The 14,850-nt window shown below is 40.4% G+C and overlaps 1 protein-coding gene across 2 annotated transcripts; it reads left to right on the top strand.

Annotated features, from left to right (window-relative positions):
- Positions 1–8,480: 8,480 nt before the first annotated feature.
- dhcr7 (7-dehydrocholesterol reductase) lies at positions 8,481–14,584 on the top strand. Of its 2 annotated transcripts, none has more exons than XM_017419553.3 (8): positions 8,481–8,594; positions 9,537–9,645; positions 11,044–11,266; positions 11,345–11,435; positions 11,551–11,764; positions 11,864–12,068; positions 12,880–13,011; positions 13,498–14,584. In XM_017419553.3, exons 2-8 carry the CDS (start codon positions 9,557–9,559, stop codon positions 13,960–13,962), a joined length of 1,419 nt encoding a protein of 472 aa, XP_017275042.1. In that variant the 5' UTR covers positions 8,481–8,594; positions 9,537–9,556; the 3' UTR covers positions 13,963–14,584. The 2 variants fall into 2 exon arrangements, with proteins under 2 accessions (XP_017275042.1, XP_017275043.1); XM_017419554.3 differs by having other exon boundaries at positions 9,534–9,645.
- The last annotated feature ends 266 nt before the right edge of the window (positions 14,585–14,850 follow it).

The raw sequence follows: 14,850 nt of genomic DNA, 5'->3' as shown, positions 1-14,850 counted from the left end.
CAAAAAGCCCTGACCAGTCAAATACTAAGGAGACCCTAACCCTAGCCCAGGGCCAAAAAGCCATGAAGGTCAAATACTAAGGAGAACCTAACCCTAGCCCAGGGCCAAAAAACCCTGACCAGTCAAATACTGAGGAGACCCTAACCCAAGCCCAGGGCTAAAAAACCCTGACCAATCAAATACTGAGGAGACCCTAACCCTAGCCCAGGGCCAAAAGGCCTTTACCCCTCAAACCCTGAGGAGACCCTAAGCCTGACTGTATCCCTGAACCTTCACGGTAACGCTCAGGGATATCTTTGTCTGTCTTAAAGGATCTGGATTGCACAAAAACTGATAAGTTTCCACTGTTAAGGTCTGTTTTCCTGAATTGTTAAACGATAAATAAATGTAATACACATGGTTGTATATTTGCATAAATTTCAATTCAATCATTGTCATAGCACACAGTGGAAATGTAATAAATCATGTAAATGAATAAATGAAAAATGATACTTTACTGTGGCTGAGTTGTTGGGTAGAACCCAAAAGATCAGTCACTGGACTTGGAATCATCTGAAGGACAATAAAGCAACATAATTTAGTCATTGGAGTGAATCACAAACAGAGCCTGCATGAAGTCATTTGCTGATGTGCTGCTGTTCAAAAACAACATGGTTATTTTTCAAGACATGGAGATTTAATAAAAGAGTCTGAGTCATATCCTGTCAGAACACCTCCGTTCTGCTGTCATTGTGAGGTTCTGAATATAAACCTGATGGTGTGTTTGGGTTTTGTTGGGTTTCCATGTGATGTTCTGTGTTTCTCCTGTATTTCCTCAGTCAGTTCCCTGGTATCATTTAGTTGTGCTTTGTGCTCCACCGTCACACCTGGTATTAATTTGCTAATCAGCACACCTGCTCTGTGCAGCTCGTTGACCTCTCAATATTTACATCCTCTGGTTTTCAGCATCTTGGTTTTTGGTTTGTGCTCCTTTTACTGAGTCTCATCTTTGTCAAGCTCAGCAGCTATGTTTGGAGGTTGTGTCCTTGGTTCTATTTTCCTCTTTAACTTGCCTCTGAATCCTTTCCTCCACTATCTTCAGGTACTGATTGCTTTAACTTGGTGGTATTTGTACATCATCACTGGTTTTCCACAGGCGCCATTTTCTCTTATCATTCGAACATATTAATGTTGGATAGTATGATATTTAGTGAACCTTTTTAGATTCGTACAATAATGTTACTCAGTAGTATTTACTCCAAGTACAGTTTTCCAGCCTCATTATTCTTTAACATCTAACCAGTTTCAAATCATATTGTACTTACAGAAGAGTCAAGACAAAACTCTCAACTCTTTCCCCCTCTAATAACAGCTAATTCTTATCTGGAGGTTTATTGTTTACATAACGTCAGACAGAAATGATCTGCCAAGACCAAATCTGTTCTTTTTTTTTAATTTTTTTTGGCTTTGTACATTTTCTTCTTATTTTTGGTTGAAGTTGGGAATTCCAATGTCTGACTTTTTTTTCTGATAAAATACTGCTTTGGCAGTAAACTTAAACTTGGCATAAACTTGTAAATATGAGTGAAAAGAAGCCTTTCTTGACACTGGGTCTGGGCAGCACAATATTTAACCAATATTTATTTTGACTCCGCTGAAGTTTAACTTTGGCAAGATTGTGACTGAGATTATTACCGACTAGCTTTCTCTGAACTGCAAAATAGCAGGAATTTTAGGATAAAACTGCCAGTTTGGTATTTTAGTGTCAGTTTGATGTGTGCTGATGTGAGGTTTGGAGTTCTCAGCTTTCTTAAACATTATATTGTGCTTCAAGGGATCTGAAGGTTAATTTGCACCCAAACACATGTGCATGTTCTCCTTGTACATGCGTTTTTTTGGATAATCTTGTGTCTTTGCACAGTCCAAAACCATCCCTGTTGAGTTAATTGTTGATGTGATTCTGCACTGACTTTAGGTGTGTGTCTGTGTGTGTGTGTGGCTGGGTGTGGGTCTTCTCTATGTGGTTATGTGATGGTTGTCCAGGTTGTACCCCACCTCTTGTTAGTTGACTGCTGCACTAATACCCTGAACAGGACAAGTGGGTATCGAGGATGGGCAGATCAATGTCAGAGAGTGGAGTTAAAAGACTTCCTCTTAACTTTAAGAGCACGGTGTGAATGATTTTTCTGAAGTAAGAATTTCAACAAATCATTTTAGCTTGTAAGAAATGAGCAACAGATATCTCTTTTTGAAGATAATCTGAAAACATGGTGGACTTCTCAGGGTTAGTCTGTAGTTTTTATAAAATCGTGCCAGAACTCACTGAATTTTGAACAAAACTTTCAGCTCGGTGTGGTGTCCACACACATGCACAGCAGAATGTGCCAGAGCAGTATGCCTGGGTGAGGTCAAAGGTTAGCTGACCTTGAAAGCGATGACTCGGCAGATCATTTGAGACGAGGCAGCAGAACTTGTGCAAAGCAGATACTGAAAGCAGATGTGAGCAGTTCTGAACAGCCTCTGGAAATCTGCAAACTTATGTTTGTGTCGCCTGCCAAGCTGTTTATTATTGCTAGAAATTGAGTTATTATCAGCAAAAGGTTATTTCAAAAGGAGCCAACATTAGTTCTGCTATAAATCGGAGCAGGAAGAACTAAAACTACTGCACTGACTTTTGGTTTTAGAACAGTTTTAATGTGATTGTGTATATAGGCTTTTCTAAAAAAATAAAGTAAAATTACAAATAAAATGTTTTCACAATCAAATCTGAGTGGTCACCAAAAATGCAAAAAAAAAATTAAGAACAAAAAAATGAATATTTTGAACTGGCACACATAAGTCATAAGCAATAACAGGAAGTAATTGCAGCTTTGATCAGATTTGATCTTTGCCTCTCAAAAATGTTTTCATCATTTAATGACTGCATTCTTTACTGTTTTCATTTGTTTGTACTCCACCAAACCATGCCAGCAAGAGCATTTCCTGCCCTCAAACTCCATGTTCTATCACTGTCAGCTACTACCACACCAAATTTTAGCTCAGTATTTGTAAAACTCCCTGAAGCGTGCCCACTCAAAGTTGATTGGATGTGGCAGCCAATTGGACTTCCTCCAAAAGCTGTTCAGTTGTAGATGTGCACCCACTGATTACACCCTGAAAGTTTCAACAAAATTTGTCCGGTGGTTCATGAGGTATTTTGCTAACAAACAGCATTAACTTCAAACGTTAATGCCAAAGTTTAAAGCAAAAATGTTACAAAATAAATTGAACTCAAAGTATGTGTTGGAGAAATTGCTAAGCTAGTACCACAGCAGTTTTTAGTTCAATATATGTAAAAAAAAACAAAAAAAAACAGGCTGCGTTATAGCCATTTCTGGTTGCTTAGATCACTTTTCTTTGACGACTGTCTTGACTCCAAAAGTTAATTATTTATTGATGTAGATGTTCAATTATTATAAATACAATCTGCATAATTTGTGTCGAAAATTGATTGCAGGTTGGAGAACTAAATACAAGTAACAAAGCCTGTCTAAAATCTTTGAGTAAAGAACTCGTAGGAACTTTTAAAATAGAATCATTTCAAACATTCCCAACAAATTTTATGTAGCGTCCAATCTCCCATTGATCACCCAAACCCCAGATTTCTTAAACACACAGGACATCTGTGGGATCTGTGTGTAATTGGTGAAGGTTTGACATATTAGAATGTAAACTCATCTGAACCGGATAATATATTTTTTTTTCATCAATATCAAATTTGTTTTTATTTTCTTTCTCTTTCAAATTTCTCTCCTTCTTATCCCGAGTCACTTCCTCCCTGTGTGCTGAGTAAGACCCTGGACACTTTAAGTCTTAACCAGACAGAGGGAAAAGACTTGAGCAGCAAATGGAAAAAATGCATAGCTGAAGGAAGGCAGCGTGGGAGGTTGTCGGGAGGGGAGATAAAGGGGGAAAAAAGGGGTACAGCGGAAAACCAAAATTTCATTACGCTCCTGCACCCCTCCTCCTCCCCCTCCTCCTCCTCCTCCTCCTCTGTGGAGGAGCAGAATGTAGGTCTGTGCTCGCCTACAGCCATCAGCAACAATCAGTTCTGCCCCAGTTACTGACGCATCTCTCAGACTAAACACACATACGTCACAACACGCTGAAACACACACATATGCAAGGACGCATTTCCAATATGCCCACACACACGCACGATTCTCTCAGGAGAATACACACACTAGAGTACAGGAGCACGATTCTGTAACACACTCGCACTGATGTCTGCAAACATTTGAACATTATATTTTCACAAGGTAACGGATGAGCGACTTTAACATTTTTTTTTTTTATGAAACATTACAAACATTCTGCATATATGTATGGCAAGCTGGTCAACCTCAACATGGGTGTGTGGTTAGGTTATAAAAACCCAAAAACTAATCACAAGTTGCGACTGCACCACAGACCTGTTATACCCAGTCTTCTACTGTAACAGTACCCATAATGCTCTGCGGCTGCTTACTTTAGACACATAAAGATCTGATGATATTACTTCTTTGCCGTTTCAAAGTGCTGGCTTTTCAAGTGACCACACTGATTAAACACATCCACCTGTTTTCAACGGAAAAACAAAAAAAATGGAAGGAGTCAGAAGAAGAAGAGTGAGAACGAGAGGGGGAGTCCAAGGAGGAGCAGATGAGGGCAAAGGGAGTCTTGAAGAAAAAGAAGCAGCTCACTGTCAGTCCATGGCTTATGGCAGTCTCTTCCCATGTTGCCTTTTAGATGAGGATATAGCGTGTGATGTCAGTGAACTCTTATGACCAGAGTCAGCAAGTCAACTTTTTGTTTATGAAGAAAATCTATTATTGTGCTTAAGCCATGAGGAGAAAGTAAGACTTCTTTTTTCTTACAAAGTGGAGTTTGATGGTCATACTTTTGGCAGAATAAGTCCGACCAGCAGCAGAATTAAAGTGAAGCATGGAAGTGGAGGAAGACATTTACATCTGGGCAGGGGAGGGGAGGGCATAAACAGAGGTGAGAATCTGCTCTCATTAATTTTTCACTCCCATTCCTTGTAAAATATTAAAGAGTCGCGTTACGTCGCGTCTGATACTGAACGAGCCCTCGCTTTTTCTAAAACACAGGTGGGACACACACACGCGCATGCATTCACACTCCAGCAGCACGTGCGTATTTGTTTATTCAAAATAATGCAGGGACACACAGACAGAGTTCTGAATACAGACAGACATGCACGGTCCCAGGGGAGCTGATTAGGATAAGATATGTCAGACACTCCCCTCGTTCTTCCAGCCACATCCTCTGTGCTGTCCCACCAGTGATGGATCTTCTTGGATTGATCGTACTACATGCAGACACACAAAGCCAAGAACTTCCTTCATATTTTGGGGGGGGGAATCATGGCATTCTTTTATGATAAACTATTCAGTTTGATGAATAATCCATGAGCTTTGGAGAACTGTGCATCATATGGCACTTCTTTACATTTTGGCAATAAATATGGAGGAGGAAATGTGTGACGGCTATCACTTTTATCCATTTTACAGCCGATGCATCTTACAGATGGACATAAATTTCTTTGTACCTTTTTTCTAAGACAGAAAAACCCACTGTGGTGACTGAAATAACACAATAAAAGATACCAAACATAACATTTTGTTTCACAACCTTTTCTTTAGAATCAAGCAATTTTCTGTTAAGTCTCTAGGAGCCTTCTGCTTCTACCGACGGGTATTTCGGCCCACTACTCTTCAGCAAACTGTCTCAGGTTCAAAGGATTCCTTCTCCGTAGTAAATGTTTAGTTCCTTCCACAGAAGCTCAGTAGGATTTAGATCAGGGCTCAGAAGGCCATTTCAGAATAGTCCAATGTGTTTTTAGTTGTGTGTTTTGGGTCATTATCCTGTTGGAGGACCCTTGACCTGCGACTGAGACCAAACCTTTTCGCACTGGGCATCACATTTTGCTCCAGAGAGCCTTGATAGTCTTGAGATATCATTCTGTCCTGCACAGATTCAAGACACCCTGTGTCAGATGCAGCAAAGCAGCCCCAGAACATGATGTTCTGAGCCTCCTCCATGTTTCACTGCAGGTCCAGGGCTCTTTTATCTCCTGTAATCTCTTTGGAAGTTGCTCTGGACTCAGCCCACAATAATCTAGACATTTTGTCCAAAAACAGCAAAAAACACAAGTTCAGCTTCTATGCAGCCAGTTCATTAGAGTGTGATTCATGGGTTTTGTAGATAATTTGAAACTTCTACGAGTAACTATCAAAAATCCCAGCAAAGGGTTTGGTACATTAACTCCCAGGGAGCAGCCTTGTGCAGTTTTCGATCGAGTTTTCCAAAACGCGACAAAAATTAACAACATTGTCGGCACTGAACCTCTGCTTCGCCTGGAAGCTTGGCCCAGATACATCACGCTGTCTGGATGCAACGGGGGCCTTCTGATCAAAGACGAATGAAAAGAGAACAAAAGATAAACCAAAAACAAGAGGAGTCACAAGGGGTGACTGGAGGGAACAACATAGTACACTCAGACAAATTTAAAAGACCAAGAAAGAGAAGCGAGGCAAATGATGCGACGATTGTAGAAGGCAGAGGGAAAGCTTGTCTGCTGGGAGCACGATGGTCTGCTGAGGAACTGGATCAGGACTTAGTGTTTTTGTTTTATGGCAGTAAAAGCATCCCACCTTCCAGACTCTATTAAAAACAATATAAAACTCTGCGGCTACAATGAGCAAAAGATGTATTTCTTTCAATTGCTCAACTATAACTTTGAGAAGTTGTGAGTTTGATGTTAAGTCCACGAATGCAGTAATGCAGCGGTGGAATGCTGAACTCAATGAAAAAAAAAAAGAAGAAAGAAGCAGAAAGTAGCTAATGAGACAGGAATTTCCCAAAATTTGACTCAGTAGAGGAAGGAAAATCCCTTTGATTGTATCCTGTCTACCCTTTCTATCTGTTCTTTCTCTTTGTGGTTACTATTTTCTACAACTATTTATTATTTTGCTGAATTTTGCTCTATAAATAGTTGAGAAGCGGGAACTCAGTTCTGCTTGCGCTCGTTCTTGTGGAGAAATATGTTTGGTGTTGTTTCAGGCTGGATCAGAAGCTGTGTGCACCGTCAACACTGAGCAGGTCTCTGTTTACAATCACATTAGAATTCAGGTAATGGGATTCTGCGTGGGGCTAAAACCTTTGGTTGCAATAACGTTTGAAGGGGAGAAAAAATGAAACTAATCCTAAGGATCAGCTCTCACAGCAGAAGAAACAGAGTTTTCTGAAAGCGATACGACCACGCATGAAGTTTGGACAACATGTGGGAACTTCAAACCTCCAACAACTGTGACAGAGTTCACTTTGAAGGACGTTTAACTCACAGCTATGTTACGCCCTCTAGTGGTTCGTTTATGGACATGCAGGTCGAACTGATTTCTTTTTCTCATGGTTTTGTTTTATTGCATGAAGTGGGATTACAAAACTTGACAGAAACTAAATTAAACAACAGGGGGATAGTGACTAATTATTTTTCCTTTTGTTAAAATCTAATACTTCCTGAATGCTTTATTGCCTTTGCCAGAGATACTTTGGTACTTTAGAATTATTACCTTGCTTAGATTTATAGACTATTTAGATATTTTTCTCTGGTAGTTTTTAAATATGCATACTGTTTTGATGTAACTTATACCACACATAATTATGCATTTTTTTAAAACATTAATTATGACTTTAACCGAGTATTTATTGTTTCTCAGATACATTCTCTCTCTGTATGCGTGTGTGTGTCCACAAGATCAACTCTCAGTTCCTCATTTATGGTTTCACGAGGATTTTCTGTGCTTCATAAGCAAGCATGCAAAATTATTGGATAAACTGTGTTTTTAGTGCTTGTGTGGATAAAGAAGCTTTTTATCAACAGGAGAAAACCATGAACTTTATGTTGTTCACTTCTGTTTGTAGTACCAATTCAGAAAAAAATGAAATGACCTCTCCAACATAATAACATTTTTAAACCATTTTATGTTGTTATTTGCATACAAAACTATGCAAATACAGTTATATGACAACTTAATGTAATTACCTGTGATGATAATGGCCTGGTCAAACTGGGAATATGATAATAACACTTATGGTGAACCTATTAATTTGTTGCAAGTAAAATGTTCTTCAGTCTAAAATATTCAGACAACGTTTCAAGGTTGGTGTTAGATTGTATCAGCTGTGCGCACTGACCGAGAGTACCCTCACAACCAATCCCCGAGCGTCCTCTGGTCCAAACGACCAATCACAGCAAAGCTTTCATCACCACTTCCAAGTCTCCGATCCAATCTCGCACGGACCATATGCGAGCACTCTGAAGCTTGTCAGGCGCTTGTGGCTCCAGCCACCGGAACCCAATCAGAGGTCATCAAACAAACTTAGACCCGCCTTTGCACAAATCCGATTGGTTGAAAAGCAGAACGTTGTGGTCTTAGGGGCGGAGTCTGTCGCTCCGCTGGGTTCAGTCTAGCGGTTAGCAGAAGAGCAGTCGTCTGCTGATATCTGTCTGTGGAGCGAAGCGGGGGCTGAAAAAGGCTTCCTTCGTGGCAAAACTTCATAGTTATCGACGGGTGAGTGAGCTGTGGTGTCAGCTGTGCATTTGCATGGCGTGTGTCTATGTCATTGTATGTCCAGAATTTATTCGTATAGTTAAAACTTTTATGGAAAAAAATGGTTACCGTTATTTCACGTAGAGGTGGCGTTAGCTTAAACACCCCGAATTAACGCTCGTGCAGAAGATAACTGAATGAAATAAATAAACACAGTGTTGTGTTTCTGCTCAATGATGTATATTTATCTTTGTGAACATTGCACAACTATGTCTTTTCCCCTCCCACTTTTACCTGAAGAAAAAAAAAAAAAAAGCTGCTGAGAGACGTTCGCACAAAACCCAAAGAAATACCTTGTGTGTTTATGTATTTAATTAGTTTATAGTTCTGCAGCTTGTGTGTGTGTGTGTGATGTGAATACCCTTAGCTCATTTAACACTACTTTAGCTGTCGAGTTGTGCCAACCCGAGTATCTTATGTCACATCTTCAAGCTACGCCCCTGTTATGTATCACAGGGAAGTGATAAGAATTCAAACTTGGTTCATATTCATCTTGCATTTGACTTATTTTTATTTCTTTAAGAGGTGGTGTTTTATAGGAATAGCTGTGCCCCAAAACAACATTTTAAGCATTTATGCCTTAGCTCCTTGTACATCTTTTATTGCAAAATTAACAAAGACATAACAGATAAAATGGACATCAGGTTAACATAACTTTAACAGAGTAAGAGAAAGCTTGAGGAAGAAGGTTTTGTGTTTAAATTAAAAGCAGTACTGAAAGAGCTGGATGAGCTGAGTAAACAGAAACACTGTCTAGAGATGTGAGTTTGTTTGTTTTTACTTTAAAATAATGCTTGTAGACTTTGTGCACGTCGCTGAGTGTTCACTGACTGCATCGGACAAAGTTCAGGAGGACGCTGCTGCTTTCGTAGATCCTCACCTGATAATCTGATCCTTCAGCAGAGCTGGACGGCGCGGGGACCATGGAGGCCGCAAGGAGACGCACCCAGAACAGAACCAACGGGAAAGCCTCCGATTCCACGGAGACGTCAGCGCAGTGGGGGAGAGCGTGGTGAGTTCTGATAAAAAAAACAAAACAAGACAGAACAAAGTTCCTCAAGTTTCTCACATTTTCTCTTCATTTCTTAGATTGTATGATTGATTGTAAGCAATATTTTAATAAAATTAAATGGCCTGCACTTGTATAGTGCCTTATCAAGTCTGAGGACTCTAAAGTGCTTCACACTACAATCAGTCATTCACCCATTCATACACTGATGGTGGTAAGCTGCCCTGGGGCAGGCTGACAGAAGTGAGGCTGCCATTGGGCCCTCTGACTACCACCAGTAGGTAAGGCAGGTGGAGAGTCTTGCCCAAGGACAAAACAGCTGAGATGAACGGAGCAGGGGTTTGAACCGACAACCCACCAGTTACAGGACGAACCCCTACCTCCTGAGCCACCGTCGCCCCGTTAAAGATGTTCTTATTTAATTACACTTCTGTTATCAGAGAACAAGTCAAGTCCGAAACTGTGATGGAAATCTGTTTCCAAAGGAACTTAATCCAGTGTCATGGTTTACTAACAGACAGTTTACTATACACAGCAGCTGATTGGTTATGGGCATGTTTACATAAGAAATAAACATTCAGAGGCAACATTATTTTACTTGCTGCCACTGACACAAAGAAGGGATGTATTAGGAAATACCATCAGCGGCCTTATCACATATGTAACGTTTAAGCGTGACAAGAATGACTGTTTGAATTTAGGTCACCGTGTTAAAATACACTGAAACAACCTGAATTTGATTATTTTTTAAAATTATTATTATAACCTTGTAGTAGCGTTATGGGTGCATTTTTACTACTGTAACGTTGGTGTCCATCAAAACAGCAGAACTCACAGAACTTCCTTCAGTTCTTCACAATAAGAGCCTCAGACATTAAATGTATTGTTGACCTTAAAATCATCTGAAGCTTATCCAAATAGCTTACGTAATTAATAATGTTCTTCTGTAAAACTAAAACGGCAGCTTCTGAGAATTTAGAGTAGTTATTTACAGGTTTGAGGCAGGTCCAGACTTAAGTTACAGTGAGCTAAAACAATTTCTTTATTAAAACTTAAGTATAAAGTTACTACAAAACATTTGGGTACTGTAGCTCTTTTAAACCAGTCATGCTCTCATCATTTTATATATATATATATATATATATATATATATATATATATATATTTCCATTTGTTGTTTGTTTAACAATGTTTGAAGCATGCAAATAATAAAACTCTACCACTGAATTTACTGCAAATTTCCATAAATCTCAATGAGATTTATGGAAATGTCACCAACATGTGACAGCTTTCTGTAGAATGGTCAGATTGACGGAGAAGTACACACATTTCTCTCTCAATCATGACAAATCAAATGTATCCACTGACCTCATTCTGCGTCTGTATCTGACCCTCTCTCAGGGAGGTGGACTGGTTTTCCCTGATTGGTGTCGTTGGCCTCCTCTGCTTTGCCCCCTTCATTGTCTTCTACTTTGTGATGGCCTGCGATCAGTACCAGTGCTCCATCACCCAGCCTTTGCTAGATCTGTACGGAGGAAAGACAACGCTGTTCTCCATCTGGGCCCGGGCCCCCTCCTTCTCATGGTCCGCCGCCAAGATATATTCCGTCTGGGTGGGCTTTCAGGTAAGAAGGGGGGATGTTGTGCGCTGTTTCTCACACGAGCTGTTCATTGACCTAATACAAGCTGCGTCGGTCTTTCAGGTGTTCCTCTATATGTGTGTTCCTGATGTGGTTCACAAGTTCCTTCCTGGTTACGTCGGCGGAGTGCAGGACGGAGCACGGACCCCCGCTGGTAAACATGTTCCGCTTTTCAGAACGAAGTAAATCTTTATCAGTGGGGTTTGTTGTTGTATCAGTCGGACTGAATGCGTTTTGTTCTGCTCCTCTGTTTGTTTTGTATCTATAAGGTCTCATTAACAAGTATGAGATCAACGGGCTGCAGTGTTGGCTGATCACTCATGCTCTGTGGTTTGCCAACGCCCATTATTTTCACTGGTTTTCTCCCACCATCATCTTCGACAACTGGATCCCCTTGATGTGGTGCACCAATATTCTAGGCTATGCTGTAGCCACCTTTGCTTTCATAAAGGCTTACCTTTTCCCCACCAACCCTGAAGACTGGTGAGCGCAGCTCTTTGTCTGATTTAGTCGCATGTCTCGAAAGTAATACAGCTGTTTCAATTTGTTTTTCTTTCACACGCCGTGGTTTTCATTTTCCAGTAAGTTTACGGGGAACATCTTCTATAACTACATGATGGGCATTGAGTTCAACCCGCGCATCGGCAAGTGGTTTGACTTCAAGCTGTTCTTCAATGGCAGACCTGGCATTGTTGCCTGGACTCTGATCAATCTGTCCTACATGGCCAAGCAGCAAGAACTTCACGGCCACGTCACCAACTCCATGATCCTGGTCAATGTGCTGCAGGTAAGACAGAAACACGACGCCTTAAAATTATTACAAAACAGATTTTGTTTTTGTAGTGGCCTTATGTGTATCCCATATTACAGGTTTTTGATTTGATAGACAGTCAAGATGAAGTCATAGATGAAGTTGGGGTCTAGTATGTGTGTATTTTTGGTAGTCCGAACACGAACCGTCCTGAGCCACACTGGAGGACCATTTACTGAATTGACAAACAGCTTATTTTTATTATTCTTTTATTGACAATTCTCTTGTTGCAAAATTGTTTTAATGTCAAAATTTAAAAAACAGATGAAGAAAGATTACTTTTGGAGGTTGAGAAATACCCAGAGATTTAAGCCCCAACATCTCATCTCTCATCATTAAAAAGACAGTAGACAAAAAAAAAGATATTGCCTGGAAATCTATTGTTTAAGAGATTGGCTATTCTGGAAAATGAATAAACTTATATTTTAAAGTTGATTTTACAGTGCACTTCAACTTGACGTGGCTCATATGTTTTAGTGGTGTTATTGTGCTCTTCCAGTGTCGCGCCACGCCACGGCGTTCCCGCTGTGTTTTCAGCTTCAGTATGAGTTGGACACACAGTGGGGTCATTATCCCGCTGGACTTTCTGTCACAAATGTCTAAAGACTTTTAATTAACCTGCGTTTTGCTTTAGTTTATGAAAAGTGCTCTGCAGTTCCAAAGACTGTTGAATATTAATTGTTTCTGTCGTGTATGTTACATCACACATGTTGTACAATGTCAAACGTAATAGCAGTAATAATATTTAATACATAACTTAACCCTTTGTGTTATTTTTTTCTTATAGGCTATTTATGTGTTGGATTTCTTTTGGAATGAAGCGTGGTACCTGAAGACGATCGATATCTGTCACGACCACTTTGGATGGTATCTGGGCTGGGGCGACTGCGTCTGGCTGCCGTTCCTCTACACACTGCAGGTAACAAATACTGCAAAAAAAGGCCCCTTCGTATTTATGACCTAATGCTCTAGATTTAACTAAGCTTGAGCTGAAAACCCAACCCTGGCAGCCAATCACAGTTGGCTGCCAGTACAATAAGTCAGTTTAATTTGATAAGATGTGTTCTTTATGAAGTGTTATTATCCCACAAAAGGTTTTGCAATGAGCTTTAAAAGTACAGATTTGAAGCTTTCTGATTAAGTCTCGATCATACAAAGCAAAGCACAGAAAAATATTACTCTAACTGTTCATCAAAAAACAAACTAAAGTTACTCATCTCATACAAGTTCATCTTAAGATAGGTCAAAAGACTAACTAAAATAATCAGTTTGTAAGTTGAAAGGACATTATAATATATTGTAATATATAAAATTAGATTTGCTTGCAGCTGCAGATTTGAGAGACTGACGTGCTCCAAATAAATAAAACGTGATGAAATTGGAGTAAATGTGTTTCTTATTTCAGGGCCTGTATCTGGTTTACCACCCAGTGCAGCTCTCTGACACACACGCCCTCACCGTCCTGGTGCTCGGCCTCGTTGGCTACTACATCTTCCGCTCCACCAACCACCAGAAGGATCTGTTCCGCCGCACGGACGGCTCCTGCTCCATCTGGGGCCGCAAGCCGACCTACATCGAGTGCTCGTACCGCTCCGCTGACGGCGGCGTGCACCGCAGCAAGCTCCTGACCTCGGGCTTCTGGGGGGTGGCCCGTCACTTCAACTACACCGGCGACCTGATGGGCTCCTTGGCCTACTGCGCCGCTTGTGGTTTTGGCCACATTCTCCCGCACTTCTACATCGTTTACATGACCATCTTGCTGGTCCACCGCTGCGTGCGCGACGAGCACCGCTGCAGCAGCAAGTACGGGAAGGACTGGAAACGGTACACGGATGCAGTGCCTTACCGGCTCATTCCTGGATTGTTTTAAGCCTCCCTGTGGCCTTCGGGTCAAATGGACCTGAAGTTACAAAGGCTTCTCTTCCTCTCTTCAGTTACGACGGCTTCAGGAGGGTTAAAGTCTGGAAGACAAAGGATAAAACATTTTCTAATGGTAGTGAACAATTGATTTTATACAGCTCACCCCTTGAAATGTTTTACACCAGTATTCATACTCTGTACTTTTTGTACATCTTTGTTTAATTCAGGTAGACTGCAGGACAGACAGTACGCAGAACTTGGAAGATTTTTAAGAGTTTAACAAAAACCCACACAAATGGACTGTGAAGAGTCATATAAGTCTGAATGCATACTTTTTAAATGACTGTTTTCCACAATAAGCTTTTTATTTCTCTGCTTGTGGTTTTCACCTGATTCTAACCACTAAAGAGACTTGGTCTTTTTCTCAATCTTGCTTATCTCATTCCAGTCCCAACATCTCAAAATGGGTGGTCTTGACTACAAGAACTGTATCTTGACTTAAGTGATAAGCTTGTGAAATGTTGTGGGACGACGACAAACCTTTCAATTTATTAACATTTTATTCAGAGATCATGTCAGACTCAAAGTTATGTAGTAATAAAAATAAAAATATATATTTTTTACTCTTGTAATTTCTCAATATATGTGTTTTTATACAAGTTTAAAGGTGTCAAGTTTGGATCTTTGCACTAATGAAGCATGTATTGAGTAGTTGTGACATTTTCCTGATGAACATATAGTTTGCTGCTGACCTGTGGTTCTTTGGACCAAATGTAATCAGACTGGTCCTTCTGATAAGATATTTTACAATCTTTGAACAAAGGTCGTCGGAGGACTACGTGTCTGCCTCCTGCCTGACCAGTAAAGAATCGTCTTGCTTGACTCATCTTAGCGTTTT

Source organism: Kryptolebias marmoratus, linkage group LG15, assembly GCF_001649575.2.
Source record: "Kryptolebias marmoratus isolate JLee-2015 linkage group LG15, ASM164957v2, whole genome shotgun sequence".
NCBI classification, from domain to species: Eukaryota; Metazoa; Chordata; class Actinopteri; order Cyprinodontiformes; family Rivulidae; genus Kryptolebias; species Kryptolebias marmoratus.
Note: the sequence above shows the minus strand (reverse complement) of the source record. Positions and strands in the feature narration are given on the sequence as shown.

What these genes read in the sequence shown, in the direction of transcription:
- dhcr7 (XM_017419553.3), top strand. Translation starts at nt 9,557, where the DNA reads ATGGAGGCCGCAAGGAGACGCACCCAGAACAGAACCAACGGGAAAGCC. An exon ending in CGGAGCACGGACCCCCGCTG is followed by an intron (nt 11,436 to 11,550) that starts GTAAACATGTTC and finishes TGTATCTATAAG; the next exon opens with GTCTCATTAACAAGTATGAG. An exon ending in CCCACCAACCCTGAAGACTG is followed by an intron (nt 11,765 to 11,863) that starts GTGAGCGCAGCT and finishes TTCATTTTCCAG; the next exon opens with TAAGTTTACGGGGAACATCT.